The sequence below is a fragment of the Podarcis raffonei genome, chromosome 5 (assembly GCF_027172205.1).
Source record: "Podarcis raffonei isolate rPodRaf1 chromosome 5, rPodRaf1.pri, whole genome shotgun sequence".
In the NCBI taxonomy this organism is placed as follows: Eukaryota; Metazoa; Chordata; class Lepidosauria; order Squamata; family Lacertidae; genus Podarcis; species Podarcis raffonei.
Genome location: NC_070606.1, coordinates 47,562,247 through 47,580,521, shown reverse-complemented (window position 1 = coordinate 47,580,521; position 18,275 = coordinate 47,562,247). Strand labels below are relative to the sequence as shown.

The window sequence follows — 18,275 nt, the reverse complement described above, 5'->3', positions numbered from 1 at the left end:
ACTGTGTTTTGGTTTTGTTTCTTACATTTCTACCACAGTCTTTGGCTCTGAAGGGTCCCCAGAGCAGCCCATGAAAGTATAATAGAAGAATAAAACTAACTAAGGTCATTTTATAACGCTAGTCGAAAACAGTATTAAGAAATTATTTTAACAACAGCCTTGAAAGTATCTCTTCCACACAGCCAAAATACCTTCTGGAAGAAAATCAGTTTTAATTAATTTTTGAAAGGCTTAATCCTGATCAGCTGCCTTACTAATTGGTCCTGTAAGGAGTGTGCTACCATGAAGAAGGCCCTGCTCTTTTGTCAGATTTCTTAATCCCAATAACATACACACCCACCCTGAGAGCCCTCAGGACCCCATAGTGGTACCTTAACTTCAGATTTTGCCTGGTGGCTGCTCAACTCCAGTGAGTGGAAAAGACCCTTCCCATCACAGAGTCACTGTTGTAACATGCAGCACTTGTAAATTCCCTCTGATATATCTGGCTTGCAACTGAGGCTGTAACCTCAGGCATCCTCCAGTCCCTGTTTGTCTCACCCAGCTGTTCCCTTCACAGCTGCTGTACTCTTGGTCTCTCAAGGAAAGTCAGTGTGATATAGTGGCTTGTGTGTCAGACCAGGATCAGGGAGACAGATTCAAATCCCCACTCAGCTGTGAAGCTCTCTAGGTCACCTTGGTCCAGTCACTTCCCAGAGCCGTTATGGGGCATTATATGGTTATGGGGAAAAGGAACCACGTACCACCTTGAGCTCCCTGGAAGAAAGGAAGGATGTAACTGTGATGAATAAAATGAGTGTAGGCTGGGGTGCTTATACTCAAGTTGTAATTTAAAATATTGTCAGAATAAGGAAAGAAAGAATGCAAGTTCTTCCTTAAAGAAAAATAGATTATTATAATCATAATTAGAATGATTTAACACAAGATTTGAACTCAAAACAGACTGGCACCCAGAGTGTCTCTGCATACTAATTTTCCTGCCTCTTGTGTCTACAGGGTAACATGTGGCCCAGATTACCTGTTAATTACAGCAAATAATGTTTCCTCTGTTGGGATCATTTAAATATAATCACACTTTCCCTCTGGACTCCTCTTCATGCTACAGTGAGAGTTTTCAGAGTAATTAAAGGATTCTTTCTGCGACTATCACTTGCACCACCTGTGATTTTTCTTTGAATATCTTTCTGATATCAAAGGCTACCTTCAATAGGCACTTGTCATGAACTGAGTATGACACTTGTCACCTTGTTTGTTTATTTGCTAATCCACTAGAATTCTTCTTATCTGGCTACTCAGGATAATTAAGCATTTGACACTTCTGCGAATCCCGAGCCATTTCTATAATAGGGTGCACCATTTATTTATTTTCAGAGCTAGGAATTGCCAAATTGATTCTGGAATTGAGTAAGATGAAATACTCATCAACCCCAAACCCAGAAGAGATGATTTATGCATCTACTGTGAGATAGCGCAAGGACTGAAACTGATGTAATAATAGTATATACCCAAAGAGGGCGTGAAAGCTGTGTCTTCCAGATAACAAGATGTCAGAGGCAATTAGAAGAGGTCCCCAAAAGACTGCTGTTAAAGAAAAGAAAAGGAATAGTCTTAAGCACGCCTGCAGCTTATTTCAGAACTGTTTTGACTTTTTTAGTCTTGATCTTAAAGTTGCTTTTGAAATATCTGCTCTCATTTTTAATTTTTAACATTATTTTATATGTTAAAATCCCTGTACATTTGGACACACACACACACATATACACACACCCCAAACCATGATAGCTTTGCCAGCTATCTGGATTTTATTATTAGATCAAGTGTGAATTTCTGCATGAGAGATAAAATCCATGCTGAATCTTTCAAGCTTTAACCACTGCCATGTTGGCATTTAACATTTCAGGAAATGTTTCATCGTTCGTTGAGCGTATGGAGCTGACATATTTTCTCACGTCAAAATATCATAATTAGCACATTTATATGAGATTATGGAAGGGAAGGCCTTTAATTAACAGAAACATCTTGGTGATCGAATGTGTGGAAGTTTCAGACAAAGGATGTGATCCAGAGCCCCGAATGCAATGGCTTCTTGTTCCCTTCTGCAAAGGGAAATTGCACCACAAAGCAGGATTCTCCCCCTCGCACAAGGAGTGCTCTGCTGCTCACAAATAAGAACAGGAAACCTGTGGTGTCCATGGAATGCCACATACGAATCAGTACTGCTAGATTGTGGTCAAAATCTTCATTGGTGCTTCTAATGTAGCAGATGTTTTGTTGCTGGCCATTGATGCACATTGGGGGAAGGGAATGAATCCTGGTCATTTTAAGTTGGACAGATCCGTCAGGGACTTTCGTTTCACTCCTGGTTTATGTATGTGAACCTTTAAAAGGCAGAAACCTAAGAACGGTCAGGGCAAATTAGGGGTTGGAATTATAGGAGCGTGCAATTAATTGTGCCATGTGTGATTTTCTGTAACTCGAGTACAGAACTGAAGCGTCCTGCATGAGGCAACGCAAGCAATTTACCAAATGTTTCTAGGGAAAGCATGAAATAGTACAGCATCTGGATTTCCCAAACATGTGTTTCAAAGTGACAAATAGTGTCATGAATGGTGACGAAAGTATTCAGAAATGAATACAGTAATAATAAATTTGGTCTGCTGATGGATGCCAGCCATAGTTCTGTGTATCTGCAGTTTAAGGGTGTCTTTGCGCCATAAATATGACCCCCTGTAGATCCAGTATGGAACTGATTCTGTGATGCAAGGAACCCCATAGTGTTTAGAGAGTGATATGCTTGACTCTGTTCACTTGCAGGAGAATATGCAAGCTTAATTTTTGCAATGGAGACCACAGTTCAAACCTCACTGCTGCTCTAAACTTAAAACAAGTTATTCCCATTGATTTCTGGGAAATGTGCTTCCAAACAATGGCTGGAAACTGTTGAGGCCCATTATTTACTTATAAGGGCTTACCGTATATACAATGGGACTTCCTCTCCCAGGTTTTAGCTGCTTGTTTTAGAATTAGGCTGTGGAATTCAAAGCGGGATGCAGCAAGACAGTCTCTGCTGATCAGCTGAAAAGTCGTAGGGTGATGGTGTGGTTTCAGGGTTTTTCAGCAGCAGATCCATAGGAGAAATGGTTAGCTCTTCACCTTTGCACCCTTCATCTCCCATGTATCAGCTTTGCCTTCACTGTGGCAAACAAGCATCTAGAAACTGTACTTGAGGGGCAAGAAGCTGAGCATTGTAGAGAGGAAATGGCGGACAAGGTAATGTTTAAGAAGCCTTCCCGTGCTTGTCCTCACCCCATTGCCTTGAAGCTTGTTTGGCAGTAGCTGGGCTTCCTAGATCCATGTTTACCACCAAACAAGACTACCGTCTTCAGGCATTCTTAATATGGCTGAAATGAACATGTGGAGGAAGATGGCTTTTGAAGCAGAGCTAGTGCCCTCCTCCAAGTTCTTTCCTCCTCTTTTAATCATGTCCCATGATGAACATCTGAACAGGGCTCATTTTCATCCATATTTGAGACCTGCTGCCAAACATGTACCGTATTTTTCGCTCTATAACACGCACGCGACCATAACACGCACATAGTTTTTAGAGGAGGAAAAAAATAAAAAATATATTCTAAACGAAACAGTGGATGTATGATTTTTGTGGTTCATGCTGTGGCCACAGACATGTGATCTGACAGTGAGTTTGGGGTAGCCCAATGCAAAAATCCTGAGGATCCATGTGGATCCATGCTTTGTAACCACGTTTTTGCACCACTGCGGCCCCAGGCAACAGTGGGTGTGTGATTTTTTTGGTGCAAGCTGTAGCCATGGACATGCTATGTGATCTGATGGTGAATTTGGGGTGACCCAGTGCAAAAATCCTGAGGTTCCATGTGGATCTGTACTTTGTAACCAGGCTCTCTGTCCCTCTCTTCTCCCCACTAAGCGGCTCTTCTCCCGCTTTGCTGTTTCAAAGCGAGCCACGGAGGAGGGAAGGAAGGGGAACCATGGAGCCTCTGCTCACGACTGCAGCAGATCCCCCCGCCATCCGTAGGCATTTGCTCCACAACACCACAGACATTTCCCCTTACTTTCTAGGAGGAAAAAAGTGAGTGTTGTGGAGCAAAAAATACGGTAATTTTGCTAAACAAACTCCTTGTGCTTTCAGCTGTCCCACTGCGTACTTCATCCTTAACTTTGTGCCCTTTTAAGTGTTTAATTGAAGTTCCTAATAGCACTGGTAGTTCTCCAGTGGGCAGAATGTAGATCAAGATCTACTGTTAGGTAGATCTGTGTGATTTTTGTGGTAGTTCAGTGAGGATTCTGACTACTGATTGCAAACACAAGAATACTTTTTCACCCCTCTTCTAAATTATTCCCTGAGATGAAGAAAACTTTGAGATAGGAGAAAACTAGGAGTGGATTTTTGTGCAGCTGGACTGAGAGGGTCCTGTAAGGCACACTGTTTCCAAGAGTGATTCACCTGGTGATGGCAGTGCAGCAACAATAACCTCCCAGCAGCAGTGTCTCTGCCACTTACTGGAAGGAGAACGGTTGACGCAGCAGTGAGATTAGGGTTGTGTGGGTCAATGGCAGAGCCAAACCGGTGTGTCCACACAGCCCTGACCCTGCCACTGCTTCCCCCCTCCCCTTCTTGGTAACCAGAATATGATGTTGTCTGGGGCAGTTGCTGTAGCTCTGACCCATCAGGCAAGTAATTCCTGACTGTTTTTGAGCTCCTATTTTGCACCTTGTTCTAGTTGGTGGACTTAGGTTGGCTGAGAAGTAGCTCTCACAACTATGAAGTCCATCTGCCACTGTTCTAAGGTGTTCCTGCTTCCAAAGATATATGCTTGAGAACAAAATATATGTACAATCTATCTTAATTGGCACGTTCTCATTTAAATGACGATCATAGTGAAATATAAAGAAGTTGTGGTTGGTACATATTGTTAAGTAACAAGTGGCTCTAAGCCTGGCACAATCACTCTGCTTCCATGCATCAGTCAGATATTTCCTTCCCACACCTCTCCTCCCACTGCTGAATATGTGGGTCTTATGGCATGCCATATATTAGATTTGATATATTGCACATATTAAAAACATTGCTTTGAAAGGACATGAAAGCCTATTCCTTACATAATAATTAAGGGCAGCCAGGCTGTTCTGTGGTCCTTTGCCATGTTAGAGTGTTCACAGCCTATCACTTCAGTCATTTTCATGTCAAGAGAGAAATAATAAAGGGACCACAATTCCTAGATAAAAGCCCCATAGTTTATAGAAGTGACATAATTTGAATGCATCAGCTTGTGAATATGATTTTCCGTTTGAGCATACAGAACAGAAAGTTCAATCAAGTATACATCATTGTTAATTTAATGGTTTAAGAGAGGGGAAGAGCACTCTGGGCAAATAAAATCTAAGTGTTTGGCCATTTCAGAGAAGAAGAAAGCAGGGGATGAAGAGAAGATATCTAACATTAGGACCTAGATGATGAACGACTTGGATAATCCTTGTTTGTGCCATTGGGCTCTGATTGATATGCAGGCAAAGATCAATACCCAGCATGTTTTGAGTTGTATCTGCCAATTTTGATTTTTGTGCTCATTAGGAAAGCATCAGCTGGCAAGCCTCTAGGCTTTTGTTATTGTCTCAGAGAGTACTTCCACCACCATAACAAGCACACTTTTCGATTTATTGCAGATCTGGAGTATGGCAATTCCTATGAAATAGAATATATGGAGAAGATTGGTTCCTCCATACCTGTAAGTTTCCACTTGTGGATTTCTTATATGAGCTCATAGATGAACACAGTCACCCCAGTCTCATAGATCATGTAAATTCAAGGAAACTGAACAACTTGAGTTTTATTTCTTAATTATTTTGAGGCATCACTGAAAATTGGGAGAGAAATTTTAGCACTTCATCACTTTTCATTTGGGGTATGGAGGGGGCTGAAAGCTTCGGTTTATAGAAGATGCACTGTAATTTTTCTCTCTCTCTCTTCTTTCTGACAGCAGGATGATGATGATGCTCAGACAAAGCAATCTTTGTACCTTATGTTTGATGCACAGCAGGAGAGTCCAGTGAAGTCTCCTCCAGTCCGATTATCAGACTCTACAACTCCTTGTTCTGGGTACTTCACTGCATTATCAAAAAGAATAATTACTTGTAGTAATCATCACAACTAGAACTAGGCCTTCTTGTGGACATGATGGTGCACACAGCAGCCAATGAAGCTGAATACTGGAAGATTTGGGACAGATTAAAGAAAGTACTACTTCTTACAGTGTATAGTGAAACTATGGAACGTGATCCCACAAGATGCAGTCATGGCCATCAGCTTGGATGGCTTTTCAGTGGTTCTCAACCTGTGGGTCCCCAGATGGACTACAACTCCCATCATCCCTGAGCTCTGGCCTTGCTAGCTAGGAGTGATGGGAGTTGTAGTTCAACAACATCTGGGGACCCACAGGTTGAGAAAGGCTGGATTAGATGAATTAATAGAGGATAAGGTTATAAAAGGCTACTAGCAATGATTCTCTACCTTGTTGTTGTTGTTGATAGTGGAGGCAGGGCACTACTACTACTACTAATAGTAGCAGCAGCAGCAGCAGCAGCAGCAGCAGCAGCAGTAGTAGTTATAGCCTGACCATCTGACTGGGTTGCCCCAGCCACCAAACAAAAGTTAAAACACAGTATTAAAACAAGAATAGCATAAGATCCTAAAATGGGCAGATCCATCTCAAACCACCCCACTAAAAATATGAGTAGATTTGACTATGTCTTCTATATTATTGTTTTCTGGATTCTTTTCACCTGCCCCAAGGCCAGCTATGATGATAGGCAGGATATATATAGTTTTTATAAAGAAATAAATATAGTTCTTCTGTGCCGGTGTTACAGTTCCCCATATATTTGCTGGGGTCATATTCCTGACCTGTAGTCATCCATCAGTGTCATGTGGAACCAGACCATGTAGCAGTGACAACCACCCTGCACAAGTAATTGTTTCATTGTATGTGATGTTTACTATTATTAATAAGAATTAATAATTATTATTAATAAGAGCTTTCATATTAGAATGTGATTTAATGCATAATAATAATAATTTATTATTTATACCCCGCCCATCTAGCTGAGTTTCCCCAGCCACTCTGGGCGGCTCCCAATCGAGTGTTAAAAACAGTACAGCATTAAATATTAAAAACTTCCCTAAACAGGGCTGCCTTCAGATGTCTTTTAAAGATAGCTTATTTCCTTCACATCTGAAGGGAGGGTGTTCTACAGGGCAGGCGCCACTACCAAGAAGGCCCTCTGCCTTGTTCCCTGTAACCTCACTTCTCGCAATGAGGGAGCCACCAGAAGGCCCTCGGCGCTGGATCTCAGTGGCCGGGCTGAACGATGGGGGTGGAGACGCTCCTTCAGGTATACAGGACCGAGGCCATTTAGGGCTTTAAAGGTCAGCACCAACACTTTGAATTGTGCTTGGAAACGTACTGGGAGCCAAAAGTATAGGCTGTGAGGTAGGCATAACTCTCCATCATGCTATGTATTGGTTTTGCTAGCAAACTGAAAGCATGGTTCTTTATTGTATCTCAGGTCAAGCTTGGAAGAAACTGAAGCCCAGTTGTCTTCTGGAGTGAAATTACAACATCCAGCTTCACGATCACTGGCTGCGAGCCAAGAGACATCAATACAGCCACCTGACAAATCAAAAACAAAAGAACTGGAGCCCACTCCAAACAACATTGACATAGTAAGTTGGATGATTGTATGCCCTCTATATCGGGCAAAGTAGTTTGAGTGCAGATCCAAGTAGGCCATCGCTTTTAAAATATAAAAGGGTTTAATTGCTTAAGATATATTAACTTTTATTGTTTCTCTCTCTGCAAGAACTCACAGCAAATGTTCAGCTTTTTGTTATATACTCTTTCTCACTCTCGCTCTCTTTTGGGGGCAAATGCCGGCACTTGTAATATGGTGGAAGGAAAGCATTATTTACTACAGATTTTGTTGGTAGTTCCCTAGGGATTAAGCATATATGAAGGCTGGTGCATGACTTTAACCGTGAGTGGTTCTGCCAGTTTTTGTTACCTGTTCTGTATCCTGCTTGCTCTTCAGACCACACCCGAGGACCCCTTTGTCTCTGCTGATGCCCTTCTCAGTAGGATATCTCATCCACCTTCAGTGTGTGATCAGCTTCAATATCTAGAGCCTGACTTAGCAGAAAAGAACCCCCCAATATTTGCTCAGAAACTTCAGGTTTGTAATGGAAGTCTGTCAGTGTTCCTTCAGTGTTTGTAAATGCCAGCAAAAGGCTAATGTCCCTGTCTGAAAAGGGACGTGCAGCTTAAACCTTCTGCAAGCCTACGAGGAGAAGTTGTGCTATGGTAATATTTTTTTTCTGTTGATATTATTTTAACCATTCATGTGAGGGATCGGCAAAAAGAAAATGAAAGTCCGCACGAGAAATTTGGTGAAATGCTAGTGTGGGTGGAATGGCATGCAGGGGTTTGGCTCTTACTTTAAAATCATTATCAGGTGTTTGAATGGTGTATACTATTGCTTTTAACTATTTTCCCCCTTGTAGCTTTGTGCCAGGTTCACAGTTGTCTTATCGATCTTCCAGCATCTTATACTTCCTGTTTGGATGGCATTACATCAGGACAATTTTCAGGGGTTTCTCCGCAAAGTGTGACTGACCAGAAGACTGTTTGCAGAACAATGAAGCATTCCACTGGATATTATTATTATTATTATTATTATTGAGCAGTGGAAGATTGTTATTGTTATTATTAATAATAATAAATGACACGTCTAACTTTAAAAAAAGAAATCAGTCCTCCAGGACACTTCAGTGCTCTGCAGACAGCATTCTGGCCAGCCACACTTCATTTAAAGTCCCCTGGAGATAATCCTGATGTAGCATTGTCTGAACAGGCATTCCAAGAAGTCAGGAGACTGATAAACTACCTAAGAATCCTGCACAAAGCTACTGTACAATAAAAAAAATGATTAAGTGAGAATTTACAATATTCAGCAACCTCATGATGATTTTAATGTTAAGATCCAGAAGCAAATCCTCACATGCCCTTCAAGTTTCATTAAAGTTATCACACATGCACAAGTGGCGGGGGGAGGGACAGTTTTGCAGGAGGCAAATGGTTTCACAAAGTGGTGTTGAGGATTCAGTTGTCAGAAACTGACTTTGAACCAGTCATGTCCCTGATGATAAAAATAATATCCTCCAGACCAATTTACAGTCTATAACACACCCACACACCTGTACACACCCCTCTTTTAGAGACCAGTGTGTGAACTGGGTATACAGTGGTACCTTGGTTGTCGAACTCCTACTCCTGGAATCGTTCAAAAACCAAGCGCAGCTTCCGATTGGCTGCAGGAACTTCCTGCACTTAATCAGAAGCTGCGTCGGATGTTCGGCTTCCAAATAATGTTTGAAAACCAGAACACTCACTTCTGGGTTTTTGCATTTGGGAGCCAAAATGTATGTGTACGAGGGCGTTCGAGAACCAAGGTACAACTGTATGCATGTATGTCCATATAGGTGTACATCCCATCCCATTTGGTCTGTCTCCTGCCTTTGTTTATTGATGAATCATGCATGCAGTGCATGCTTATGTATACTCCTGTGTCACATGTGAAGTTCTAAACACATGTGGAAGAGGGTACATGTAAAGCCAAAGGCATGGCGACCGATCCTCAAAACATTAGGAACAGTCATTTGAGTAGGGAAATGCTCAGTGCGCGCACTGTGAAATACACATGCGCAGAGAACACTTCTGTCTTGTGTTTCCTCCTCTTTCTATGCTTTATTTGTATATCACCTTCTGTTTATAATGTATCCTTTGAATTTGAACTGCAAACATGCGGAATTGCAATGCAAATTAAAATGTCAGTTCTACAAATGCACTTAGCTTTGGGCTTAAATGCCTACTTTCTTAATGAAGATCAAGATAAAGCAAGGCAGAATTAAGTACTCACTTATTACGGCAAGTAGAAAGGATCGCACACAGGAACAAGAACTGCCTCAGTTGCTCACCTCTTGGTGAGATGATGCTGTCAGTCTTGAAGGTGATTCTCTAAGGCTGGAATCCTGTGCACACTTCCTTAGGAGTAAGTCACTGAGCTCAGTGGGACTTGCTTCTAAGTAAATCTTTGTGTGGGTGAAGCTATTGTGAAATGATTTGCACAGCTAGAGGAGTAGCACATGCCACATTATCTAGCCACATTATCTTTTTGCAATATTTTCTCATAAGTAAATTGGAATGAGTGGTCTTAAGGCAGCCTTCACCAATCTTGTGCTCATCAGATGATTTGGACTACAGCTTCCATCAGCCCTAGTCAGCATGGCCAATGGTCAGGTATGATGTACGCTGTGGTCCAAAATATTTGGAAAGCACCAGGTTGGAGAAGGCTGGTTCAAGATGTATGATGATTTTTATCATTCAGTTCTGGTTTATTTTTCAAGTAACTGAAAGCAATTGAATTATGAATGGTGGAAGGAGAAAGCAACATATAACTAATGTCAAAAGAGAAATACAAAATAGATTAAAACAAATAATTTTGTTTCACTAAGTAATTTTTAATGTTCCTTTCTTAACCAGAAAGCATTTGTTGGCCCTACTTTGCTAGAAGTACTTGTTCACATACTGCTTATGTTTCAGTCGAACCCTGAGCTAATGTCTATGTTGTCCCCAAACGGTGATCGTAACAGACTGATATATGGCTTCATTTTGCAAATGTGGACATTCATTTATGTCATGTTCTTAATGCATTTTCCCTGTGCATCGCTCACAACCATCCCACTGACAGGAGGAGTTAGAGTTTGCTGCAATGAGGATAGAAGCCCTGAAGCTAGCCAGACAAATTACCCTGGCTTCTTTCAGCTCCTCAGATACGGAGGTATCTGTGACCTGCCTGCAGTTTGTGTGCAACTGATCACAGCTTAAGGAACCCAAATGCGTTTTCTTTTAACAAAAGTTTCTCTGAGTGGTGTTGCTTGATGTTTCTGGCACCTTCGTACTTAGGAGGACATCAGGAAGCATGCCAAGAGTATTCCTCTAATCCCAAATTCTATCACCTTCACTTGCAGATATGTTTTAAAAATCACTATCATGTGTATTTGGCTACAGATACAACTTTGGCCATCAGTCTGCTTTGGTTTTCACAAATTGATGGATTTCTTGGTCACTTAACTATTATAGTATCACGACGCAGTTTACAGCTTGGAGGCTTTAATCAAAACAGTAAATTCAATTAAAATACACCTAATGGACCAATATCCCACAATTTGGTGAAAGTCAGCTTTCACGTTGTAATCTTGAAAATTGCAGACAAATGCTGTGAATGTCCAGAACTTGGATATATTGATGAATGTTCACAATTAACTTGCACTGTGTGATAGCACTCACTTCTGTGTGTCTAAAAGTGGGGAAACGTGTAGCTCTTTTTTTAAAGCAACCACAAAATTTACCTGGCATTGTTAGCATTCATTTGTGTAGGCCACGATTCACCAAATTTTCGGCATTCACTATAGAATTTTATTGTTTGAAAATGTCCTGCAAGTGTGACGCCTAATTTAAGCATCCGTGTCCAGGAGTGTATTTCTTAAAACGGGAGACATCTCTAATTAAATTCTAATTTAAAATTTAATTGTCTATATCCGCGAATGAATAGCATTAGTAATAGCCAGGCACAATATCTGTACTCAAACTGAGCCCTGAGGCTTGTTTTATAGAAGCAGGATTTTGTCTAAATTACCTATACATAAAACTCCAAGGGCTGGTGCTTAGTTAGCTATAAACTGCATGGGGGAGCATTTTTGCTGTTTGAGGAGTGATTTTAAACACCTTAACCCATTTTGCCATATGTGTTTGAAGGTTAAAAGTTCAGCCAAACCACATCTCAATCTTCTAAGCAACAGGACTAAAAATAAAATAAAATGGGGTGGGGTAGGGGGAGGAGAATTGACAGTTTCTAAGCAAGGGGAGAAAACCTCCCTACACACAAATCTTCTTTATTCTTTGCGATCTAAAGTGTTTCCTTCCTGATAACGCCTACAGCATGCTGGCTGTTGCCATGTTGGTGTGGGGTTGCTTCTGTGATGCATGTGGTCTCGACTAAAGTGAAATGTTAGCTCTTAAGGAGTGTGTTTGATGTGCACAGCTGCTCTGCAGGGTCCCTTGCGGTGGTGTTAATGCAAAGGTCACAGCTCATGGGGTTTGACTGGAGCGGGGTACGTGTGTGGTTTCAGTCCCTTTTTTTATTTACTGCCAGCTGCACATGGCATTTAGCTGATATTCTGCCCTAAAGGAAACACATATTTCCAAATTTTGAGCATATTGTATGCATGTGCTTTTGGAACTCATTTTTGTTTTGTAGCACGCATGCACCACATGTACACAACTGGACGGGGCAGCTGTGGAGCCAATCCCAAGGTGATTTTAGCCATCTTCAAAACCCTTGCACCATAGCACTATAACTGCGCTTTGTGTGGATTAGACGGGCAAGCTGATTTGCAAATGCAAAGTTTATCTCCCCCCCCAACTCATTTTTATGAATTGCTCGGCCTAATTACATAACCTGAAGCTCAGCTGCTGATTCAGTGGGCACAATGAGTGCAATCCCCTTTTTATTAAAACCAATGGCAAATTTTCCATCAGTTTATGGTGCGGCTGGGTCGATTTATTTTGCAGAACGCTATGAACAGGGTTTTAAAAATTACTTTACTTAGGGAAATTTGTGTATGTATAAATTAGTGCATGGGAACTGAACCCATATTATTTTAAAAGACTAATAATTCTGCATGTTAAGTTCCATTTGAACAAAATTGTAAGTCAGCCAGTTTGTGGTTAGAGAATGGGGAGCAAAGTAGATATGTCAAAAAGCTTGAAAGGACAGTTTGAAGTGAAAGTGGTAAAACTTTCTGATTGTTCTTGAACTCTGAAGACATTGGGAATGTTTTATTCTCTTTGAGGGAAAGGTGGCAGCAGAGGAACTGATAAATGGTCATTTAGATCATTCAGATAGATAGATACAGTGCTTTTTCTGGGGGGGCGCAGGGGGACGCATACCCCTAAACATTTTTTGAATCTACGTTTGGCCTCCTTGAGGGGTAATATTTCAATACGAGTAGGAAAATGAGAGTACCCCTAAACATTTTTTTTAGAAAAAAAGCACTGGATAGATAGTATCCACAACCCCCCCCCCAAATATTTTCAAGATTATGTACATTGTCAGCACTAAATAAAGTAAAAAAGAAAGAGTAGAGCAAGATAATAGAGCAAGGAAATAGGATGTGGTAAAATTGATATTGTTATCCTTTTTTAATGCTGAAGATCTGATATCTGGTAGCATCTCTTCCAGCTTAATAGCTTTTCTGAGCATCTTGCATTTAGACTGGTATCCATGGTCTCAGCTAGATTGGGAATGGAATAACAATTTATATGCCTTGTATATGCGATATAGCATTGTGCCACCAGATGGCGCCATGGAGTCCCGTTTTTCTCTACCTGTTTTCCCTGTTTAAATTTACAACGCATTTAACTGAAACGCTTCTTTGATGTGTCTAGATCCAGCCCATATAGATCCATGTAAATTAGCATTCCTGTACGACTGGACTTCTGATTATCTGAATTATGACTGTGTCCCTCCCATAACTGAGGTTCAAAAGTGCTCTTTTATTTTTTTTTTTATAAATTTTTTTTATTGCTTTTTTCCAGAATCTAAATCCATCATCAATAACACAACAAAAGCGGTTTTACAGAAAGAAAAAGAAATTAAACAAGAAAAAATTCATTTTTCGAAGTCTTTTTTTTTTTTTTTTTCATCATCCACTGGACTTCCCCATCTCCTCCATCCCTGCATTCTTTATAATAAATATAAACAGCAAATTAATACCTTGTTTCCTGTGTTTTTGTATTTTCATCTAATTATTCACTCTGAAATTAAAACTTTTCTCAATCATTAACTTTGTTTCTATCAACTCCGAATTTCAATACTGAAGCATATTTACCTCAAACCTTAGCAAATTTTTAACATTCATATATCTTATAATGTTTTTGTAAATAGTCCTTAAATTTTTTCCAATCCTCTTCCGCAGCCTCTTCTCCCAGGTCTCGGATTCTGCCAGTCATTTCGGCTAGTTGCATATAGTCCATCAGTTGTGTGTGCCATTCTTCCAGTGTGGGTAGCTCCTGTGCCTTCCAGTATTTAGCTATGAGAATTCTTGCTGCAGTCGTTGCATATAGAAAGAAGGTTCTGTCTTTCTTAGGTATCCTCTGGCCCACAATGCCCAAGAGGAAGGCCTCTGGTTTCTTCTGAAAGGTATACTTAAATACCTTTTTCAACTCGTTATAAATCATTTCCCAGAAGGCCTTCACCCTCGGGCATGTCCACCAGAGGTGGTAAAAAGTTCCTTCAGCCTCCTTACATTTCCAACATTTATTATCAGACAAATGGTATATCTTTGCAAGTTTGACTGGGGTCATGTACCACCTGTACATCATTTTCATAATATTTTCCTTTAAGGCACTACATGCCGTAAATTTCATACCGGTGGTCCATAACCTTTCCCAGTCCTCAAACATAATGTTGTATCCAATATCTTGTGCCCATTTTATCATGGCTGATTTGACTGTCTCATCTTGAGTATTCCATTTAAGCAGCAAGTTGTACATTCTTGAAAGCACTTTCGTCTTAGGTTCAAGTAATTCTAGTTCTAATTTTGATTTTTCCACCTGGAAACCAATTTTTTTATCTTTTTTAAAGATCTCTAAAATTTGGGCATAGTGAAACCAGTCTCGCACCTTCCCTTTCAATTTTTCAAAGCTCTGCAACCTCCAAGTGTCACCCACTCTTTCTATTATTTCACAATATTTTGCCCAGCCACCCCCCATATTAAGTATTTTTGTGGCTTTAGCCTCCATCGGTGATAACCACCTCGGAGTCTTGTTTTCAAATAAGTCCTTGTATTTAGTCCAGACAGAAAACAGAGATTTCCTTACAATATGGTTTTTAAACAACTTATGAGACTTTACCTTGTCGTACCACAAATATGCATGCCACCCAAAAGCATTGTTGAACCCTTCCAGATCTAGGACATCAGTGTTTTCTAGCAAAAACCAATCTTTCAGCCAGCAGAGGGATGCAGCTTCATAATACAACCTTAAGTCCGGCAGGGCAAAACCCCCTCTTTCCTTTGCATCTGTTAATATTTTAAATTTTATTCGGGGCTTTTTGCCCTGCCAGACAAACTTCATAATGTCCCTCTGCCACTTTCCAAAACATTCCACTCTGTCCACGATCTGTAGGGTCTGGAACAGAAACAGCATTTTTGGCAATACATTCATCTTTACTGCTACAATTCTTCCCAACAAGGAAAGTTTCAATCTTGACCAGATTTCTAGATCCTTTTTAATTTCAGACCAACATTTTTCATAATTATCTTTAAACAGATTCAAATTTTTCCCAGTCAAGTTGACCCCCAGGTATTTCACTTTATTAACAACGTTTAGTTCTGTTTCCTTCTGAAACCCATCTATTTCTAAAGGTGTCAAGTTTTTTGCCAAAACCTTAGTTTTTTGTTTGTTTAACTTGAATCCCGCCACCCGACCAAACTCAGAAATTAATTCCAATACTCTTTTTGTGCTGGACACCGGCTCCTGTAATGTCAAAACCAAGTCATCTGCAAAGGCCTTCAGTTTATATTGTTTTCCTCCGACCTGTATTCCTTCCACCTGCTGATCCTTCCTGATCAAATTTAGCAAAACCTCAAGGACAGAAATAAATAGCAAGGGTGATAGGGGGCACCCCTGTCGTGTTCCTTTTTCAATTTTAAACTCTTCTGTCACCACATTGTTTACTATCAATTTAGCCTTTTGTTCTGAATATATTGCATCTATGCCATTTTGGAACGCCCTTCCCACTCCCATCCCTTCCAAATTCTTCTTCATAAATTTCCAAGATATATTGTCAAAGGCCTTCTCCGCGTCTATAAATATCAAAACTGCTTTTGTATTCAAATTTGTCTGTAAAAGTTCCAGAACGTCAACAATGTTCCTAGTATTATCTGACAAATGCCTGCCAGGGAGAAAGCCTGCTTGGTCTTTATGAATAACTCCATTTAAGACTTTTTTCAATCTATTTGCCAAAATGTCAGCAAAAATCTTGTAATCCACGTTTAGGAGTGAGATGGGACGGTAGTTCTTAAGTTGAGTCTTTTCAGATTCCAATTTTGGTATCAAAGTGATGAATGCCTCTTTCCACGATTCTGGTGCCCCCTTCCCTTCCATAATTTGATTACATACCTCCATCAATGGCTGAGTCAGGTATTCCTTCAATATCTTATAGTATTTGGAGGTAAGTCCATCTGGGCCCGGGGATTTGCCTAGTTGCATGTTCTGAATGGCATTTTCGATTTCCTGTTGGGTTATTTTATAATTCAGGTCAGTTTGTTTGTCTTGTGTTAGTTTTTGTAGGCCATAGCTTTTTAAAAATTTATTTATTTCAGTCTCCACTTGGGGTCCTTGGGAAAACAATTTTTTAAAATATCTCTGGAAACACTTTCTAATTTCCTCTGGTTTCTGAATACATTCTCCTTCAACCTCTAGATTGGTAACAAAGTTCAGTTTTTGTCTCTTTTTCAGCTGCCATGATAGCAGCTTCCCACATTTATTTGCCGATTCAAATGATCTTTGTTTCATCTGTTTGATTTTCCATTCAACTTCTTGATTTATCAGTTTTGCATATTGTGCTTGATGGAATTTTATTTCTCTCAAAACTTCTTTTGATTTTGGATTTAGTCTCAACTTTTTCTCTCCGTCTTTTATCCTTTCCAAGGTCTTGTCCTTTTTACCGTTCCAGAGTTTTTTCTTAATAGAATTCTGCTGTATCAGAAACCCTCTCATAACAGCTTTGCTTGCGTCCCAGATTGTTTTTTTTTTCCACCGAAGTGTTCAAATTTAGTTCAAAGTAGTCTTTCATCGTCTTTTGGGCCTTCTTCACTATCTCCTGGTCTCTAAACAATGCATCATTCATTCTCCATCTGAAGGATCCAGCTGGTGTAAGTCTCAAGTCCATTTTCAAGGGGTTATGGTCGGAGCAAGTTTTAGGGCAGATCTCTACTTTTTTGGTCTTGGGTGCCAGTCCTCTAGATATCCAGATTTGGTCGATTCTTGTCCAGGATAGGTGGGCCTCAGAAAAGAATGTTCCCTCTCTACCTAGGGGGTTCTTTGTCCTCCAGATATCAATCAAGTCCATATTGTCTGTGAGTTCAAAAAAAGTCTTTGGTAGTCTGCCATCTTTAGTCACATTTTGATTTTGTGACTTATCCATGTGTGTGGAGACAACCCCATTCATATCTCCCATCAGAATGATGTTATTATAGTCCATATGGTCCAGCATTGTCTCATGCAGCTTCCCATAAAATTCAGATTTCCCCTCATTTGGTGCATAAATTCCAATTATCAAAAATTTTTCTCCTTGTGATTGTATTTCGATCGCCAAAATTCTTCCTTGTTCATCTTTGAACACAAATTTTGGTGCTAGGCTCTCCTTTGCATATATCACGACTCCCCTTTTCTTTTCTTTAGCTGATGAAATAAATTCTTGGCCTAGTCGCTTGTTTATTAGCACTCTTCTGTGGAGCCTAGTCACATGGGTTTCCTGGAGACAAATGACGTCTAGTTGTTCTTTCCTCAAAATGTGAAAAATCCTTTTCCTTTTTTCAGGGGAATTTGCCCCATGGATATTCCAACTAAAAAGCTGCAGAGACATCCTGGATCAGCTTGTTAGCCGATGGGGTTGTCTCCCTTCTCGTCTATGTCTGGAGGTGGATCTTTTGTACCAGGCGTGGGGGGTGGCCAGGTACCTGCTATCCCTTTTCGAAGGTCCTCCCCGTGATCGTTTAGGAATTTTTCTTGCTCTTCTGCTGTTCTGATTCTCACCTTCTTCCCTTTCAAATTAAAAGATAATCCTTGGGGGAATTCCCACCTGTAAGGGATTGTGTTGTTTCTTAATAATCTTGCCAGATCCTTGTATGTAGTTCTTAAGTCCAACAATTGTTTTGGTATGTCTCTGAAGATTTCTGCTGTCTTTCCCTGTATCACCAATGGGTTTTTAAAATGTAGGCCAAGTATGTTGTCTTTTTCTTGCTTGTATCTCAATATGATCAAGCAATCCCTTGGTTTATCTTTCTTGGCCACTCTTCCCAATCTAAAAGCGGTGACGATTTTGAAGTCTTTCTCTTC

The 18,275-nt window shown here is 40.4% G+C and overlaps 1 protein-coding gene across 11 annotated transcripts in view; it reads left to right on the top strand.

Moving 5' to 3' along the window:
* TACC2 (transforming acidic coiled-coil containing protein 2) overlaps positions 1 to 18,275 on the top strand; it is a 161,921-nt gene that overhangs the window by 124,407 nt on the left and 19,239 nt on the right. For 9 of the 11 annotated variants that reach the window (XM_053389000.1, XM_053389001.1, XM_053389005.1 and 6 more), the window contains 5 exons: positions 5,704 to 5,765; positions 6,021 to 6,136; positions 7,603 to 7,759; positions 8,125 to 8,265; positions 10,840 to 10,929. In XM_053389000.1, coding sequence (XP_053244975.1) covers positions 5,704 to 5,765; positions 6,021 to 6,136; positions 7,603 to 7,759; positions 8,125 to 8,265; positions 10,840 to 10,929 — 566 coding nt within the window. The remainder of the gene's footprint in view (positions 1 to 5,703; positions 5,766 to 6,020; positions 6,137 to 7,602; positions 7,760 to 8,124; positions 8,266 to 10,839; positions 10,930 to 18,275) is intronic. The other 2 variants (XM_053388999.1, XM_053389003.1) reach the window with 2 other exon arrangements.